The sequence below is a fragment of the Mustela lutreola genome, chromosome 8 (genome assembly GCF_030435805.1).
Source record: "Mustela lutreola isolate mMusLut2 chromosome 8, mMusLut2.pri, whole genome shotgun sequence".
Classification (NCBI taxonomy): Eukaryota; Metazoa; Chordata; class Mammalia; order Carnivora; family Mustelidae; genus Mustela; species Mustela lutreola.
Genome location: NC_081297.1, coordinates 95,861,553 through 95,876,915, shown reverse-complemented (window position 1 = coordinate 95,876,915; position 15,363 = coordinate 95,861,553). Strand labels below are relative to the sequence as shown.

The window sequence follows — 15,363 nt, the reverse complement described above, 5'->3', positions numbered from 1 at the left end:
TTGAAGAGCTGGGACCGTGAAGCCAGACCATGTGGGTTTGGATCCACCATGCCCGGTGATGTGTGCCGCATTTTTTTGCTCATTTATAACGTGAGAATAAGAATCTTTGTAGAAAATGCTCAGACTAAGTGCCCAACAACTGGTAGCTACTCTTATCAATAGAAGCATATTCCCTGGGGGAAGAGGGTTCTGGTCTAACTCCCCGGTACTATGTTTAAAGGGAGGGAGCTAAATCTGCTGTGTGGTAGAGGTGGGCGGGTCGGAGGGTCTAAAAACTACAGCAGAGAGGTTATGTTTAGACCAGTTTAGGACATTTAATCTGAAGGCGAGATGACTAAGCAAGGAAGTGATAACTTTTCCTCATTCATGTCAAGGGTTACAGAAATTGTTCTATGTCACTGAATCAAGTTATGACACAGCATGGAGAAGCTGGAAACAGAACCTGGGCCAGCTTCATCGTGGTTCAGCCTCTTCATTTTTCCCGGCTTCATAAAGATGGGTGGCAGTTGGGCTAACTCCTTCCCCAGGGTTCTTCTCCTCTTTTACAGTTCTGTCCTATCAGCCACAGAATCAGCATCAAAATCCCGTTTACACAGACCGTTTGGGACAAAGGATGTTTTTGATGAATGCATTCTGTAGCAGAAGAGCTTGAACTGAATTTCATTCAAACCGGTACCATCGCCTCGTGACTCCGAGCCCCCTGTTTCCTCCTCCGTTAAACTGAAATGAGAACATGAGAGATTTCACGGAGCTTTTGTGAAAATCACGTGAAGTCATACATGTGAAAGCACCTAGTCAAAATGTCATGTTTATTATTGCCTGAGCCGGTTTAGAACTTTTCCAAGAACCGTAATAGAAGAAAACACTCTTAAGCACCACACTCTACTTAAAATAACTTAATCTGTTTTCCGAGACTCAGAAGATCTTTCAGGAAGTTTCAAAATCTCAGGGTCGTCATCGTGAGGAGGGAGTAGTTCGGTAGAAAAAAGGTCCTAGCTGTTTGTATTCTTTGGTTTTTCGGAGTCAGATGCCATGGGAGGGTGTTGACTATGTTAACCCAGAAAGCAACAGAGATCATGTACTCTGAGTCCCTCATTTTACAGAGGAAGCCACTGAGCCAGAGAGAAACTGCCCCAAATCAGCTGTTAACTAATGGGAGCTGTGGGGGTTAAATCCAGCTTCCAGACTCCCCGTGCATTTTCCATCATTAGTCTAAATGTAACTCGGAGAGCTTGAAATCGGGCTAACAATGTACTGATGAAAGTGGCTGCTCCTCTGACCATGGATTCGAAGAACCATTAGAAGGAGATTTAGGGCCTGGGTGTCACTAAAGGGTGTGACACCATGAACTTCACTCAACCTACTTGAAAAAAAAAAATGCAGTAGAATTCTTGGGAATTTTCTTAATCACAGCAGTTCATTTCTTCTCTACAAAGTTCTCAAATTGCTCTGAAATGCACTGACATTAAAAATGCAGGTCTTGGAGCACCTGGATGGCTCAGTGGGTTAAAGCCTCTGCCTTCCCCTCAGGTCATGATCCCAGGGTCCTGGGATCAAGCCCCACATTGGGCTCTCTGCTCAGCGGGAAGCCTGCTTCCCTCTCTCTCTCTGCCTGCCTCTCTGCCTACTTGTGATCTCTGTCTGTCAAATAAATAAATAAAATCTAAAAAAGAAAAAAAAATGCAGGTTTTAGTATGCTCTCATCGGTTTATAATGTGCACAGGAAGTAGTGTGACAGAGGCACAGGAAAAGGGTCTCTCTCTTCCTCTTACTGATGATAAGTAACATCAGTATGATTCAGGTTTGTTGAGTTAACGTCGCAAGAGAAAACCGTAAGGGCAGTTCTGTGTGAGAGTTCTCCTTCACCTTGCCTGTGCAGCTTCTGTTAGGTTAGCCGTGGTGAGCCATGTCAAGTTTCAAGACCAGTGCCAGTGAGCCGTGAGTAGCCAGTGAGGGCAGCACTTTATTCCTGGATGTGTTCAAAGCAGAGGGCCACCTACACCTCCCTCCTCTTCCCATTTATAAATCTACTTCTCCAGAGATATACAATTTTTTTTTTTTTTTGCTCTATTTTTAGTCTATTGGTAACTGGAGAAGGCCTCCCAGGATCAAAGTCTGGGATGAGGAGGTTTCAGTTGACTCAGTCTTCTCTGAATCCCTAATAGATACTGAAAATCAATCTGAATTCTGACTTCGGGTGGGAAATGCGTGTGCAAGCATAATGTGAGGGATAAGAGCACAGACTCTGAAACCAGACTGCCTGGGTTCGAATCTCAGCCCCTCTCGTTACCCTGACCTTATGACCTTGGGCAAATCCCTTCAATACTCTGAGCCAGAGTTCCCTGATCCAAACCCCTATCTCGTGGGATTGCTGTGAGCAATGCAGTTAAATGAACTTATATTTATAAAGTCCTTCAAGAGTGCTAGATGATAGATGTGCTTAATAAATGACTATTAAGCAAATTAAATGGTCCTAATTAGACAGAGTTGCCTCTGGGTCCACGGCTCTGTTCCATTTAGATGCTGTAATTCCCAGGCCTTAGAGATATTAGGTTTGAGGAAAAGGGGCTTCTTTTTCCTCAGTCGTTCTAGTGAATTAAAGAGGAAACAGCAGTAGAACTTGACTTTAAACACCATAGTTTATCAAGCCTCTTTCCAGAAGCTCAGCAAATGTATCTACCTTCTCTTTATGCTAAAGGAAGAGTAGTGACTTTGATCAGTATCCTGGCAGGCCTTGAGCAGGTGGCTAGGTTTGTTGGGGTCACTTTTGTAAACCTGCTAGGATTGCCTTGGTATTCACCGGACTGATGGTGACTCGATGGGTCCCTTTTGCACACGGCCCAGAGCAGCACTCCGGTCGGTTCCCTGGGAGGGGGTTTCCGCAGCGTAGGCTTCAGGGACTGGGCTGTGGGAGACATTAATGGGAAGTGAAAAGAGAAACTGTTGCCCTTCACCAGCAAGGCTGTTTGGAGTGTGTGACTCTTCTTGTATTTAGGGAAAAGATTACTCATGAGTATTTTCTTCCATAGAATATAAAGAACCTCAAATTACTACTTGTGTCCCCTACCCCCTTCTCACCCGCCTCCCTCCGGTTCAGTGAATCTCTGCAGACACTTCAGCATTTTACTCTCATTTCCCCTCCTGAGTGGGATTCGGTTCTGTATTTGCTCTGGCATTCACACTTCCAATAAGCTACCCCATCGTTTTTCCTGTTTCTGACTGAGCATCTTCTGCTCTGTGGCCCACCTATGATCAGGCTCCTTCCTAGGCCAAGCTTCACTGGAACCTCACACTTGGATCCCAGTATCTGGTTGTACCCATGCTGTTTGTGTGAAGGAGGGGAAAGGGAACGTTCTAGTAAGAAGTCACTAATCACTGTGCTGTTCCTGTTCAAAGGTGACACCTCTGATGATAGGAAGTAAACATTAAGGATTTTTACTGGTTCAGAAATTGAGATCTTGCAGAACCATCTCAGGGCCACTCCCATTTCACTGCAATTCCAGATATGTTTTCAAGGTCACTGGAAAGAGTTGGGGAACCTTTTATATCCAAGGACCATTTGAATAGGCATTACTTCTTGGCACAGTTAAGAGGCAGAAACAAAACCTTGAACTCGTTAGTGGCTGTCTTTTAGTCTCAAGATCATAGAGCAGGAGCATGCTACATGTTCTTATTTTATGATGACACATTTTTTTTCTAATGTAAAACTATTAAATGTACAAAACAAGAAGAACTCTTAAATGCCCTTCTCTGATGAGCCCAGCGCCCATAGTTCTTTCTTGGTGCCCTACACGATAGCCTGCTTTAGAAAGGACTTCCCCAGAGCTCAAGGAAGCCAGCTGCCGTTCTTCAAAACTAGACTTTGCAAGGGAGCAGCCACCTGGAAGACAGAGCCAATAGTCATGCCCAGAGGCCCTGGACCTTCTCCAAGAGATCTGAGCTATTTGTTCCCTTGTCCACCAGGGAGGAAAAGCAGCCCATCCAAGTAGACCAGACAGTTCTTTCTGATGCTTAAGGATGAAAAGGTGACTCTTTCCAGGATCCAGCTAAAGGGCTCTTTGATAGCACACTCGAGTCTCCTTAGCAAGTTTAAGTAACTTACTGGGGAGACCGAATCTCCTCTTAGCAAACCCTGACTCCATTGTATTTGAACTATTAATTCATGCAATATAGTTTTAAAGAATGAAGCTCTGTTGAGCTTCTAGCCTCTTCCAACACGTTTGTTATCATTTGGTCTCAGGACTGCTTTCAGTTCTTAAGAACTATTGAAGACCCCAAGGAGCTTCACTCATATGGATTTTATCTATCTATATTTACCGTATTGGAAATTAAAACTGAGAATTTAAAAAATACTTACTGAAAATAGTAAGTTAAGCTTATATTAGCATTAAGTATCTATTTATGAATATATCTTCCAGAACAACAAAAAATTAGCGAGAAAAGTGGCATTGTGTTTCATTTTTGCTAGTCTCTTTAATGTCTGGCATCATAGAAAATGGCTGGATTCTCATGTCCACTGCAATATCACGTGTTATATAGCTTCTAGAAAATCCACTATATACTTATGAATGAATGAGAGTGGGAAAAAGTCAGTAACCTCTTAATATTGTTATGAAAAGAGTTTTGACTTCATAGACACCCTGAAAAGGTCTTGGGAACCCTGAGGGGTCCCGAGATCACACTTTGAGAACCACTGTTCTAAAACACTTGAATGATATATCAAAGATTTCTCATAACAGCAAAATGAAATAAAAATATAGACTCACAGGCATCCAGAAAGATCCAGCCTGAGCTACCCTCTTAACCTAAGCTGCAGCCCTCCCTTTGGCCCACTTCTGGTCCTACTCAGAGTCCAAGTACCACCCCCGCCAGGAAGTTCTAACATCAAAAAAGTAGAATGAAAAGGCAGAAGACCTTTTATCCTCACTTTGCCCTCTCATTCCCAGAGGCTAGCCTGATAGTTTCCCAGAGGCTAAGTGAATTGTTCTTCCTGGAAGAAGCTTCAGGGAACACTTCATTATTTGGCAGCTCTCAAAGGTCAAGCCCAGCTCTGGAACATTCTCACTTCAAAAGGACAGTGGGTGACAATCAGCTCAACTGTGATGCTAAGGTCCCCTCCAAAGCACACTGATATCTGTCATGACTCTGAGTCCCGTGCGTGTTTCAGGCCACCGAAGGGCCTCAGCTTTAGGGCATCCCTGGGATCAAGACAGCGTCAGGGGCTGGACAAAGAAGGACCCGGCACCAAGACCTAGGGTCCATTGAAGACGTAAAAAAGGATTTGTCTTATTTTGCCTCTAAATAAATAGTTAATTGGATACCACACTTTGGTACTTATAAATCTTGAGCTTTAACTTGGGATTCAGAGTTGAACATAAAGGCTCTTCAGACATGGACCCTCAATTTTATTAACCATTCACAAAGCTTTTCCCTTTATTCCAACTGTCTAACTGACAAGACCTTCTCCTCTCTCTCTCTTTCTCTCTCCCTCCCTCTCTCTGCCTTGCTCTCTCTCCAACAGGCTTGCAGCCAGTTTACTGGAGCAGGGATGACGTAGCCCAGTGGCTCAAGTGGGCTGAAAATGAGTTTTCTTTAAGACCAATTGACAGCAACACGTTTGAAATGAATGGCAAAGCTCTCCTGCTGCTGACCAAAGAGGACTTTCGCTATCGATCTCCTCATTCAGGTGAGAGTCTGGACCCCTGACACGTGCTCAGCAGGGACAATCTGTTAGCCGTTGGTTGGTCTTTGCTACCACTCACCGTGCCCAAGAAATCCCCACAGTAGGCCACCAGGAACACAAAGATGATGACCTCAGCTTAATAGAGGAAAGAGCCTGCTGATATAAGTCAGTCTGAGGGGAAAAGAGGAAGAACTTCCAAATCAAGGGGAAAATTTGAAGGTTGGGAGAAGAAACCTACTTAGGACCTACAGACACTGGGACTTAAGGGATCTAGTTGTGGCCACCAAATCAAGAAGAGAATGCATTCCAGCCCTTTCACTCTGCGTTGCTTCTGATTCTGAAACGTTTGAAAGAGGTGCTTAGGAGTGAGTTTGGGTGGTGAGCTGCTCAGTGAAAACCAAAGACAGAAGAGAAGGGGCTTGAGCCCTGCTAAGGTAGATGGAGTGGGAAGAACAGACATGAGGGAACAGGTAAGGATGGGGGAAGAGGTGGAGATCCTAGGAGCTACGGCAAGCTTAGAAATAAACTCAAAGGGCTTCAAGTGACGCCCTTTGAAGTACTGAATTGTGTGAAGTGTTGCATCTTGTAGCTTATAGAAATCCTGCAAAGTGCATGTGGAAGACTTCTCAGGCTCATGTAACTAGGCAGTTTTGTCAAAATAAGGGCCTCTAAAACTCCATGGGAAGATTCGATTCAGTGAAGAGCTTTTGTACCTGCAAAGTGTATTGCGGACCTAGGTAAGACTTCAAATATGCTTTCTAATTTCATTTCTTAAACATTAGGATATTTAGAAGATAGTTATTTGGGAACTCCATATGTGAACGTGGACCTTTGGTCTGGGATTTATACCCCCTGAGGGGCTAGTTCATCAAGTACCAACAGACCCCCCTTCTCTCTAGTCTCATTGTGGCCCATTTTGATGTAACCTGTCCGGCAGAGACTCTCTTTGTCTTGACAAAGGGCAAAGATCCTGCATGAGTTCCTGGCATAGCTCCAACGATGTTCAACCCTTATTTACTCCTGGAGGCCTGCCAGAGGTTAATAAACTAACCGTCACGAGGAAACGTCACCATCACAGGGGGTGAGATAAGGATACAGACCAGTGTCTCCCCCGCTTTTCCCAATTGCCGCAGACCGTTGATATGAGGAAATGATAAAGGGAAGTTTCCCCCAGAAGTAGAGATGTTATTGAAACTTCAAAGTTCATTATCTCTGAAAAACAGATCACTTTTGAGGTTCTGCCAGGGAATGGTGGAAGACATACCTGAAACATTTTGTCTCAAATCATTGATTCTTTCTGTCGTCTCCGAATAAGAAAACTAGAACGACCATAGACATAAATAAAACTAACCTCAAAGGAAACGAAATAGTTCCTTTTAATTTAAAGCAAAAATACTTCCTTTGTCTGTTCTCATGAAAACACAAAGGTATACTTAAAGGGGCAAAGTCACCTCTCTGGAGAAAAGAATCTCTTAACTCTTTTTAGTGTGTTCCAGAAAAACCATTCATGTAAGGCAAACAGGGGAAGACACAGTGATGCATTTTGATAGGATTTGACTTAGCCCTTCACCTGGCTTTCCTCTATGAGTCTATAAGTCTCCCCACCGCCCCCAACATATCTCAGGTACTCCTTTTTGTTGCTGATTTATTTTTTTCCCTAGTGACCTCTGTCCACTTTAGAAACCAGATCCTCTCCGCTCAAAGCTGGAAGCAAAGATGGGCAACAGCCTCCCAGTCGTCTCTTGCCATTGTCAGGTCTCTGCCAGAGTGGGCCATGCGGAAGGTGGACAGGATCCCACGGTCCAATTAGAGAGAGAGGATTACATTGAACCTAAAGGTAAAGGAAGGTGTAGCGGGAAGAGAGGTCAGGTTACGATGGAGCTTATGAAAGAAGGAATGAGTTCATGTGGTGTAGGAAAGATGGGTAGAACTGAGGAGGTCCAGGGAAGAGCGTTCCAGGTCCCTGGAGCAGCATCAGCTTAGTGATGGTGAAGTAGTCCATCTGATGAAGGGAAGAGGCAGGAGGCGGGAGGCCAGATGAAGTCAGTGCGCTAGGCTGGTCATGGGGTGCTTAGGCCCCAGTTAAGAGGCAGCAGAAATTCACTTGGTGAGTATGTACTGAGCAAATCCATGCTCCAGTTATAAAAGTATGGGCTAAGGAGGTTCAGGGATAGCAGAGGTGATTTTTGGCTGGCTTGTCAAACAAAATCTCCAGGGTGTGGTGGTGGAGCCAGACTTTGAAAGCCTGGAAAGGCAACTGAAGGCAGAGGTAAGTAAAGGTGTTAAAGAAGAACTGTATCAATTGGTGTAGAGAATGGAGTTTAGAGATAAGGCCATGCAAACTCGATCCTCTGTTTAAAACACTGTACCTCATCACTCATCACCCCTGCCCAGCTTGTCTGATTGCCGTTTCATATTTGACGTTTTGCTGACCATTTCCGGGAAAGCTTTCCCTGATTCGATCCCCGCTTTCCTGACTGCCCCCTGCCTTCCTCTCCTCCACCTCTTCCCACCCCAGCCTGGGATAGGTGCTGTTCCTCTTATCACAGAGCATACCCTAATTCCGGCATGGCTCTTCACACACACACACACACACACACACACACACACACACACACACACCCATGTTAAACGTGATTGCTTTCTATTCCGCGTCCCTCTCCTAGAGTAGGAAGTTATTTGGGCAAGGGCTGTGTCTTGTTAAGCTGACTTGCTTCCAGCATTTAGCACAGTGCATGGTATCCAGTTGGTGCTCAACAAATATTGATTGAATGATGACCCAACACATGACTCCATTGAAGCCCAAGTCAAGAAGTTTGAATTTTATTTTGCAGATAGTAGGAAACCACTAGAAGGTTTTGATCAGGGGAATAATAGAATTGGAGCTCTCCCTTTGGAGCAGACCATGGGGTGGACATAGGGTCCCTAAAAACAAGAGACCTAGTTAGAATGTTCTTGTGACAGTACTAATTTGGAGAAACTGAAATCCAGAACAAGATCAAGGAGAGTAAAATAATAGGACTTCAGGGCCAGAATGATGAGCTAAGATGAGGAGCTCATGAGAAGAAAGGGCTAAGACTCATTTTGGCCAAGGGATGCTACGGCATTCAAAAAGACATGCTCTGTTCTGCAGTTGGAATTCTGAGACCAGAGCCAGGCCAGAGTGGAGAAGAGTAGATGGGAGCATTATTCCCACTACATTGAGCTGGGAGTAAGAGAAATGTATTCTGAAGGTGATTTAATTAATGCATCTACCAGAAAGCATGGACAGAATTTCAAGGTGATACCTGCCAGTGGTGACTGCAAGAAAACTTAACCATAGAACAGGGGGATGTTGTCAGAGGGTTTGGAAACAGAGCCAAGAAAGAGTTAAGAAGACCGTCTCGTGATGTGGCCACATAGCAGGGTAACGAAGGCATGATCTACCTGCCAGCATTCCCCTTAGGTAGAGACAAGGTATAGATAGAAAATCTTTTTTAGCTCTCAGATGCACATTTGCCACTATTTTTCCTGACGTGGACTTTCTGGTTGAGCATTTGATGTCATAGATGTCCTGAGGCCCAGGTTCTCTACATGGCTTCTCCACAGGTCACAATACTTCATTGGCCCATATTTTCTTCTTCCATAAAATGGAATTTCTACCATATGGATCCTGACCTTCCTTCTACTCTTAGCATTTCAGCCCAGCTTCAAGCATGAAACAGTGTTCAGCTTCTGTTCAACAGCACAACCTCCTAACCCATAGGCAATGAATAAATACTTTGATCTCCTTCAACCTGTATGCCCTGTAAAACTTATACTTCACCCAGTTCTTTCTGTTTTTCTTTGAATCTTTTTTACTGCCCAAGATGAATCAGCAGCAGCTTCGCACTAGTCATGGGGCTGCTGAAATAAAACAAAAGTATCTGGTTGCCCCGTCACCATGAATGGATGTTTATAGCTTCTTCCCAGCCTTGTTTCCTGCCTGGCCTCCCCCAGAATTATACTCTCTGTATATGGAAATAACATTCTCCTCAACACAACTCATTTCAAATGTAGAGAGGAAGGAAGGGGACCCAGTGAATTATGATTACCTGAAATGTTAATATGTCTTAGGTCCAAATATGGTAGCCTCTCTGAACTCCACATTCTTTGGCCAGTTTGACAAACTGCACTTATCTCATCCATTTCCAGGACATAAGTTCTCCATTTTCAACTCTATAATAAAGCAGGGAACATGCAGAATGTGCTTTAAGTAATTATATTATCTCCAAACTGAAGATCTTAAGGCTGAAGATAAATGGGATATTGTCTTTGGAATATCCTCCCTGTTAAAAGATGTAAGATGGTGAATTCATAACATTTGCAAAGCTAAAGGATAAATGTGAAGTGCCTGTAACTTTATAAAATTTTACGTGTACAGGATAATTTTACCTACTCTTTGAGCTACTAAGCAGTTAGTACCTTAAATGGCCTGGGATGATTTCAATTCAAAGGGGTATTTGATTATTTGACTACTTTGAAACTTGAGAAAACACATGAATAAGAAAGAACAGACAAATTAGTGTTGATATTAACTCTTACTTAGAGTTATCCAGTATAAGACATTGAGGTGGAATGGATTTATGTGCGCATTTTTTATGAGAACAACAACAAAATCCAAAAGTTATCTTAATTTAATTCATATTAGACTATTTGTTGTTGCCAAAACATGGGAAATAAGCCCATTTTCAAAGTTCCTTCAAAAAAACAAAAAATGTATAATGGGTTTACTAAGTAAATCAGTCATTTAACATGCCAGAATGTAATTCTGAGAATTATTTCTCCCCTCTCCAATGCACCAAAATCTTTGTTTTTGGGAATATGCTTTGCTTGTGACCTTCAAATATACTGAAATTTTCTTTCAAGGTTGAGTGAAAAATACTGATCTTTATCTTCTTAAAGTTCCTCATTGGACCAACTTGCTTTTTCATTTCTATTAAGCAATGGTAGGTGCACTTGCTGGGTTGAATGTCTGGGTCAACAGGCTATTTTAGAATCAAGGTGCAGAATCTGAGGGGATGGGTCACAGAGGAGTGTGGGAGTTGCAGCAGGCATGACCCTTGGTTGAGATACCCAGCATTGGCTCTTTCTTCTCCATTGTCTGTGAATGGAGCAAAAAAAAAAAAAAAAAAAGGAAGAAAAAAATGTACACACATCAGAGAAATGCTTAGATAGGTCAGTTACAGAAAGTCATTTAGTTTCGCTTTTCCCATTCGTGAAACGGTGGTGATGACCAACCCCTCTGCCGTACGGTGTGATATTATAATGTCTGAAACATACTTCCTTTAATATGGCGCATGCTTATTTTACAATATTCCTATTTCCTCACAGGCTTATTGTTTTGTTTCTCTATAGTGTCTCTTTATGTTCCGCATCCAGCTAAAGGCAGTTGTCCTACGGTATCTCTTTCCTAACTGGTTTATTCTTGTCTTAAAGACAATATTCAGATTTTCCCACAACCAGCTCCCTTTTTCTCAGGATCTCTGTGTCTCAGACACAGATATCAAGCTAAACCCCAGATACTTATTCCTAAGTAGAAGACTAGCTTATGTTTGTGGTTACAGAGGCACTCTGTATTTAACAAAAAGGCCTGTCATTTCATCAGCCTGCAAAAGTGAATTGAATGGAATTTTCAGAAAATAAGGTTAAACAGAGATGGAAAACCAAGCATTTGCCCAGTTGGAGGAGCCTGTCATGGCCACCAGCAGGATCTCCCTGGGCCAGTGCCTGCCTTGACATTCTCACTGCTGAATTTACCGGAAGGACCTGAGGCCTTGGACTTCATCCTGAACATCTACCATGGGCAGAAAGGACCCAGCAGAGAGAATATGATGACAAATCTGAAACGTATCTCTCCCACCCTTGCACTGTTTTTTTGTTTTGTTTTGTTTTGTTTTGTTAACAATTTGGTCAAAAGGAAATTAAAATCTGAATTAAAACAGGAGAGAGAGAGAAAAGAGAAGAGTGTGCAAATTTAAGAATGTGTTACTTCAGATAATCTTCACATGAGGTTATGTGCACAGTAAGTCATCACCTGAGAAATGCAAATATTAAGAATGTTAAAATTCTGCTTTCATCCTACTGAACTTGAGAAGTTAAACATAGTGAAACCCCAGGGGAGGGGCCTCGGGTAGCCCTGTAGGTGATGCCATGCATAGGTCCAGCCTTCGACAGAACAAGGAATGCATAAGAACTTTAAAAGTGATCAGACTCTTTCACTGATAATTCCATTTGAAGAAAGTATCCCAAGGACACTGTCTAATGGCGGGGGGGGGGGGGTAGGGTGGGGATAGATGCCCTTAGCAATCCTATTTGTAATTGTAAAAACAGGAAGTGCCCAAGCCACCCAGAGTATGGGACTTGCTAAAGAATCTTGGAGAATATGCTGTGGCTTGATGACTATTCATCAATAGTTATTGGTTATACAGGGGCTTGCAGATCATGTTCAGGACCTAAAGGTTATGATATAGACAGATAGAACTGTTTTAAGCAGAGATTGGCACAACAAAGGGCAAAGGGGAAGAGTGGTTGTGGGCAGTTGACTTGGCTGGCATTCAAGAGCAATGATGGTGACCTGAAGTAAGATGGGATCAACAGGGAGAGAGGGAGGATGCCAGGAGCATATAGAAGGCAGAGTCTGAGAGTCTTGGTGACTGATTAGATGTTAGATGAGAGAAGTAGAGGAGTTAAGTAAACATGACTCCTGGGTTTCTGGTCTGAACAACTGGGCATTCACTGTACTAGGAAATACCATGTGGGTTGTAAAGACTTTCACATTCAACATATTAACCGTGTGGTATCTGTAGGTCATGCAAGAGGGAAGTATCTAGGAGATAACTGAAGGTTCTAGAGTTGAGAAGAAATGCCTGGCCTGAGTAGATTTAGCGTGGATGGGCTGACAGAGGCCATGGGAGTAGATGAGATTACCGGAGAGAAAGACTAGTGGGAGACCAGGAGCCTTACTGTTACAGGGTTGGAGGAAGTTGAAAGAAAACCAGGAGGGGTAGGAATGTCCCAAGCCATGAAGTATTTTAGAAGGAGGCTGATAGTGAACACTACTGATGAACGTTGCTGAAAAGCAGAGTCCCCAAGTACTGACCATTGCCCTCTGGTTTGACCACGAGGAGGTCAGCAGTAGAAGCAGAGGGAAGTGGCAAGAATAGAGTTGGACAGCTCCATGGCTGAGCTTAGCTGTGCTGGGACCAGAGAACCAGGAGGAGTACCTGGAGGGAAAGATGGGAACAAGAGATGGTGTGTGTGTGTGTGTGTGTGTGTGCAGAAAACAGGAAAAACTGGACAATGTTTAAATGCCAGAGGGAAGAATCCCGTAGAAAGGGGTTGAAGATACAATTGTGAACTAGGAGAGAGAGAGAGAGACTGAGCTAGAAATGTCTATGTGAAATGATGTCAGCCGGGAAAACACTTTTTCAATACATATGAATGTGACTTCATGAAACTTGTATAGGCGCTTTAAATACAAAAGTGTTGAAGCAAAGCAAATGGTTTCCAGATTTTTTGAGACACGTCTGTGAATAATTACCAGATCACAAGGGGTGCCATCTATTGAGCCCACATTATCTCAGACGTGGGGCTGGTGCTTGTTCATATCATCTCACTTGATCTTCATATCAGCCCTGCCAAGTCTGTGGTATTATTCTCGGTTGAGACAAAAGAATGTTTCACTAAGCGTAGAGTTAAGCCTCACAGAGAAAGAGTTTTTGCCTGAGGGCTTGCAGCTGACAAGGGGGACCTGGGACCTCTTGCCCCAGAGCCCGGGCTCTTTCCTCAGAAGGAAAGAAACCTTAACCCCACCACCCCTTCCAACAGCATCTGTCTGTTCTCAGTCTTCAGAGACACCAGGAACATTGATAAGACAACTTGTGGCAGGTTTGTTCAGTCTTGCAACTATCCGACGAAATAGATCACAATACAATAATAGAATTTCTTATTCCCAGAGTGGATGCCTGGCTTTTCACATCGGGATCACCACTACAGAATTACACGTGTGTTTAGTCTGTGGGTTTCTGTGTTGTAGAGGTGCATGTTCATCCATGTGCGTGTGTGTGCACGCACCCGGGGGGATAGCTAGGTTTCATGGGGCCTGAAGCTTATAATTTGGGGGACACGGATGGTTTTAGGGCTCTTCCCAGGAGTCTATGCGGGTGAAAGCCCTGCAACTCACTAGCTTCCTGGGAGCCCCCGCTCTGTACATATATGTGTCAACGTGAACCATGCACGTGTGCATGAAGATACAGAGAGAAACCAACAATAGGTCTTGTCCCTTAAACAGGAGCCTTGGTTCCCTTGCAACTTTTGCAGTTAGCAGTAGATACTGCTTTTATGGGAAGACAGAGACGATTTACCACAAATCAAATGGGCCAAGAATTTTTTGACAAGTGCCTTTTGAATTCAAGCCAGTGGTCATCAGCTAAGTTAGATATACAGTGCTAGGGCTCATGCTCTTTATTTTCAGCAAGCAAATAAATGTAACTTATTTTTTAATCCTTTTTTATTCCAGAGATCTTTTTGTTAATACTACTTTTTAGATGCGCTCTTCCGTGTAGGTACGAACATTTTCAAGGGTACCCAGAGAACAGCCTTGGGGCTGGAGGGAATAGGAGGCAGTAGAGATGGGAGAGGATGGGAGAGGGGGCACGTCTTTATTTATTTAGAAAACTGTTGTAGACAAGACACATGCTCTGTGTTGTTCCAGAGCCAAGACTGGGAACTGAGGTACACGAGTTTGCAGGGGAGGCCAAGTTCCAACTCAACAGAAGAACTTTCTATCAACTAGAGCCGTCCAAAAATGGTTTGCTTGTGTTTGTGGCCGGCCGCCCATCCCTGGAAGTACTCAGCCAAAGCTACTTCTTGGCAAGGGAAGGGGAGGCAGGGGACTTCTACTGAACACAAGTTCGAGTCGATCTAAGTAACCTCTAGAATCCTTCCTAAGATTCCAAGCTATTATCAGGCACACACTATTACTGCCAACCACACATACCCAGGCTGTGCACCGTAAGTTGGTTTCTCCCCCATAGTACTGATGCCTTTGTAAGCCAGCCACATTCCCCAACTGAGCCCCTGGTTGCTGAGGAAACATATGTCTGTGAATGGACTGATCCATCTATGGCCATCATTTACAGTCTTCAGAATCAATTTTTTCCTGGCTTGGGACGTGGGACCTTTTGCCCATGCTCACACCCATTAGTCAGCCATCCTAGGTGGCACTTAGGAATGTTATCTCACTAGTTCTCATCCCGGGCTTATGGTTTAGGGAAGGAACTGGCAGAATTCCATTTGGTTCACCCCTCCCCTGCTTTCTCTTGCACACTGAGACATGAACCTTGTCTGCCCGGCTCCCTTTGCCAGCTTTGGGATGAGAGGCAGAAGAGAGCCAGCACTGAGAGAGTCCGGGGGAGGGGGTCGCCTATCAGCCTTTCTGGGGGCTTGCCCACCAGGCCCAGGGGAAGAGTTCAGCAGGAGGGGTGCAGAGAAGCCAAGATGGGTAGATGGCCTCGATTAACCTTTGACCTTTCTGCAGGGGGAACAGAACAAGACCATGACCCAGACACTCCTTTGTTCTCCTTAAGAGACTACCTTAAGGGTCTACAGGTCTGTCCTACATGCTGTCATAATATCAATAAGAACAGTGATGATGGCAG

General features: G+C 43.9%; 1 protein-coding gene across 4 annotated transcripts in view; it reads left to right on the top strand.

Moving 5' to 3' along the window:
* The window catches only part of ETV6 (ETS variant transcription factor 6), a 236,070-nt gene that overhangs the window by 182,243 nt on the left and 38,464 nt on the right, over positions 1-15,363 (top strand). For 3 of the 4 annotated variants that reach the window (XM_059186082.1, XM_059186079.1, XM_059186078.1), the window contains one exon: positions 5,522-5,686. The exons of the other annotated variant lie outside the window; for it this stretch is intronic. In XM_059186082.1, the coding sequence (XP_059042065.1) occupies positions 5,623-5,686 (64 nt within the window). In that variant the 5' untranslated portion in view covers positions 5,522-5,622. The remainder of the gene's footprint in view (positions 1-5,521; positions 5,687-15,363) is intronic. 4 annotated transcript variants of the gene reach the window in all.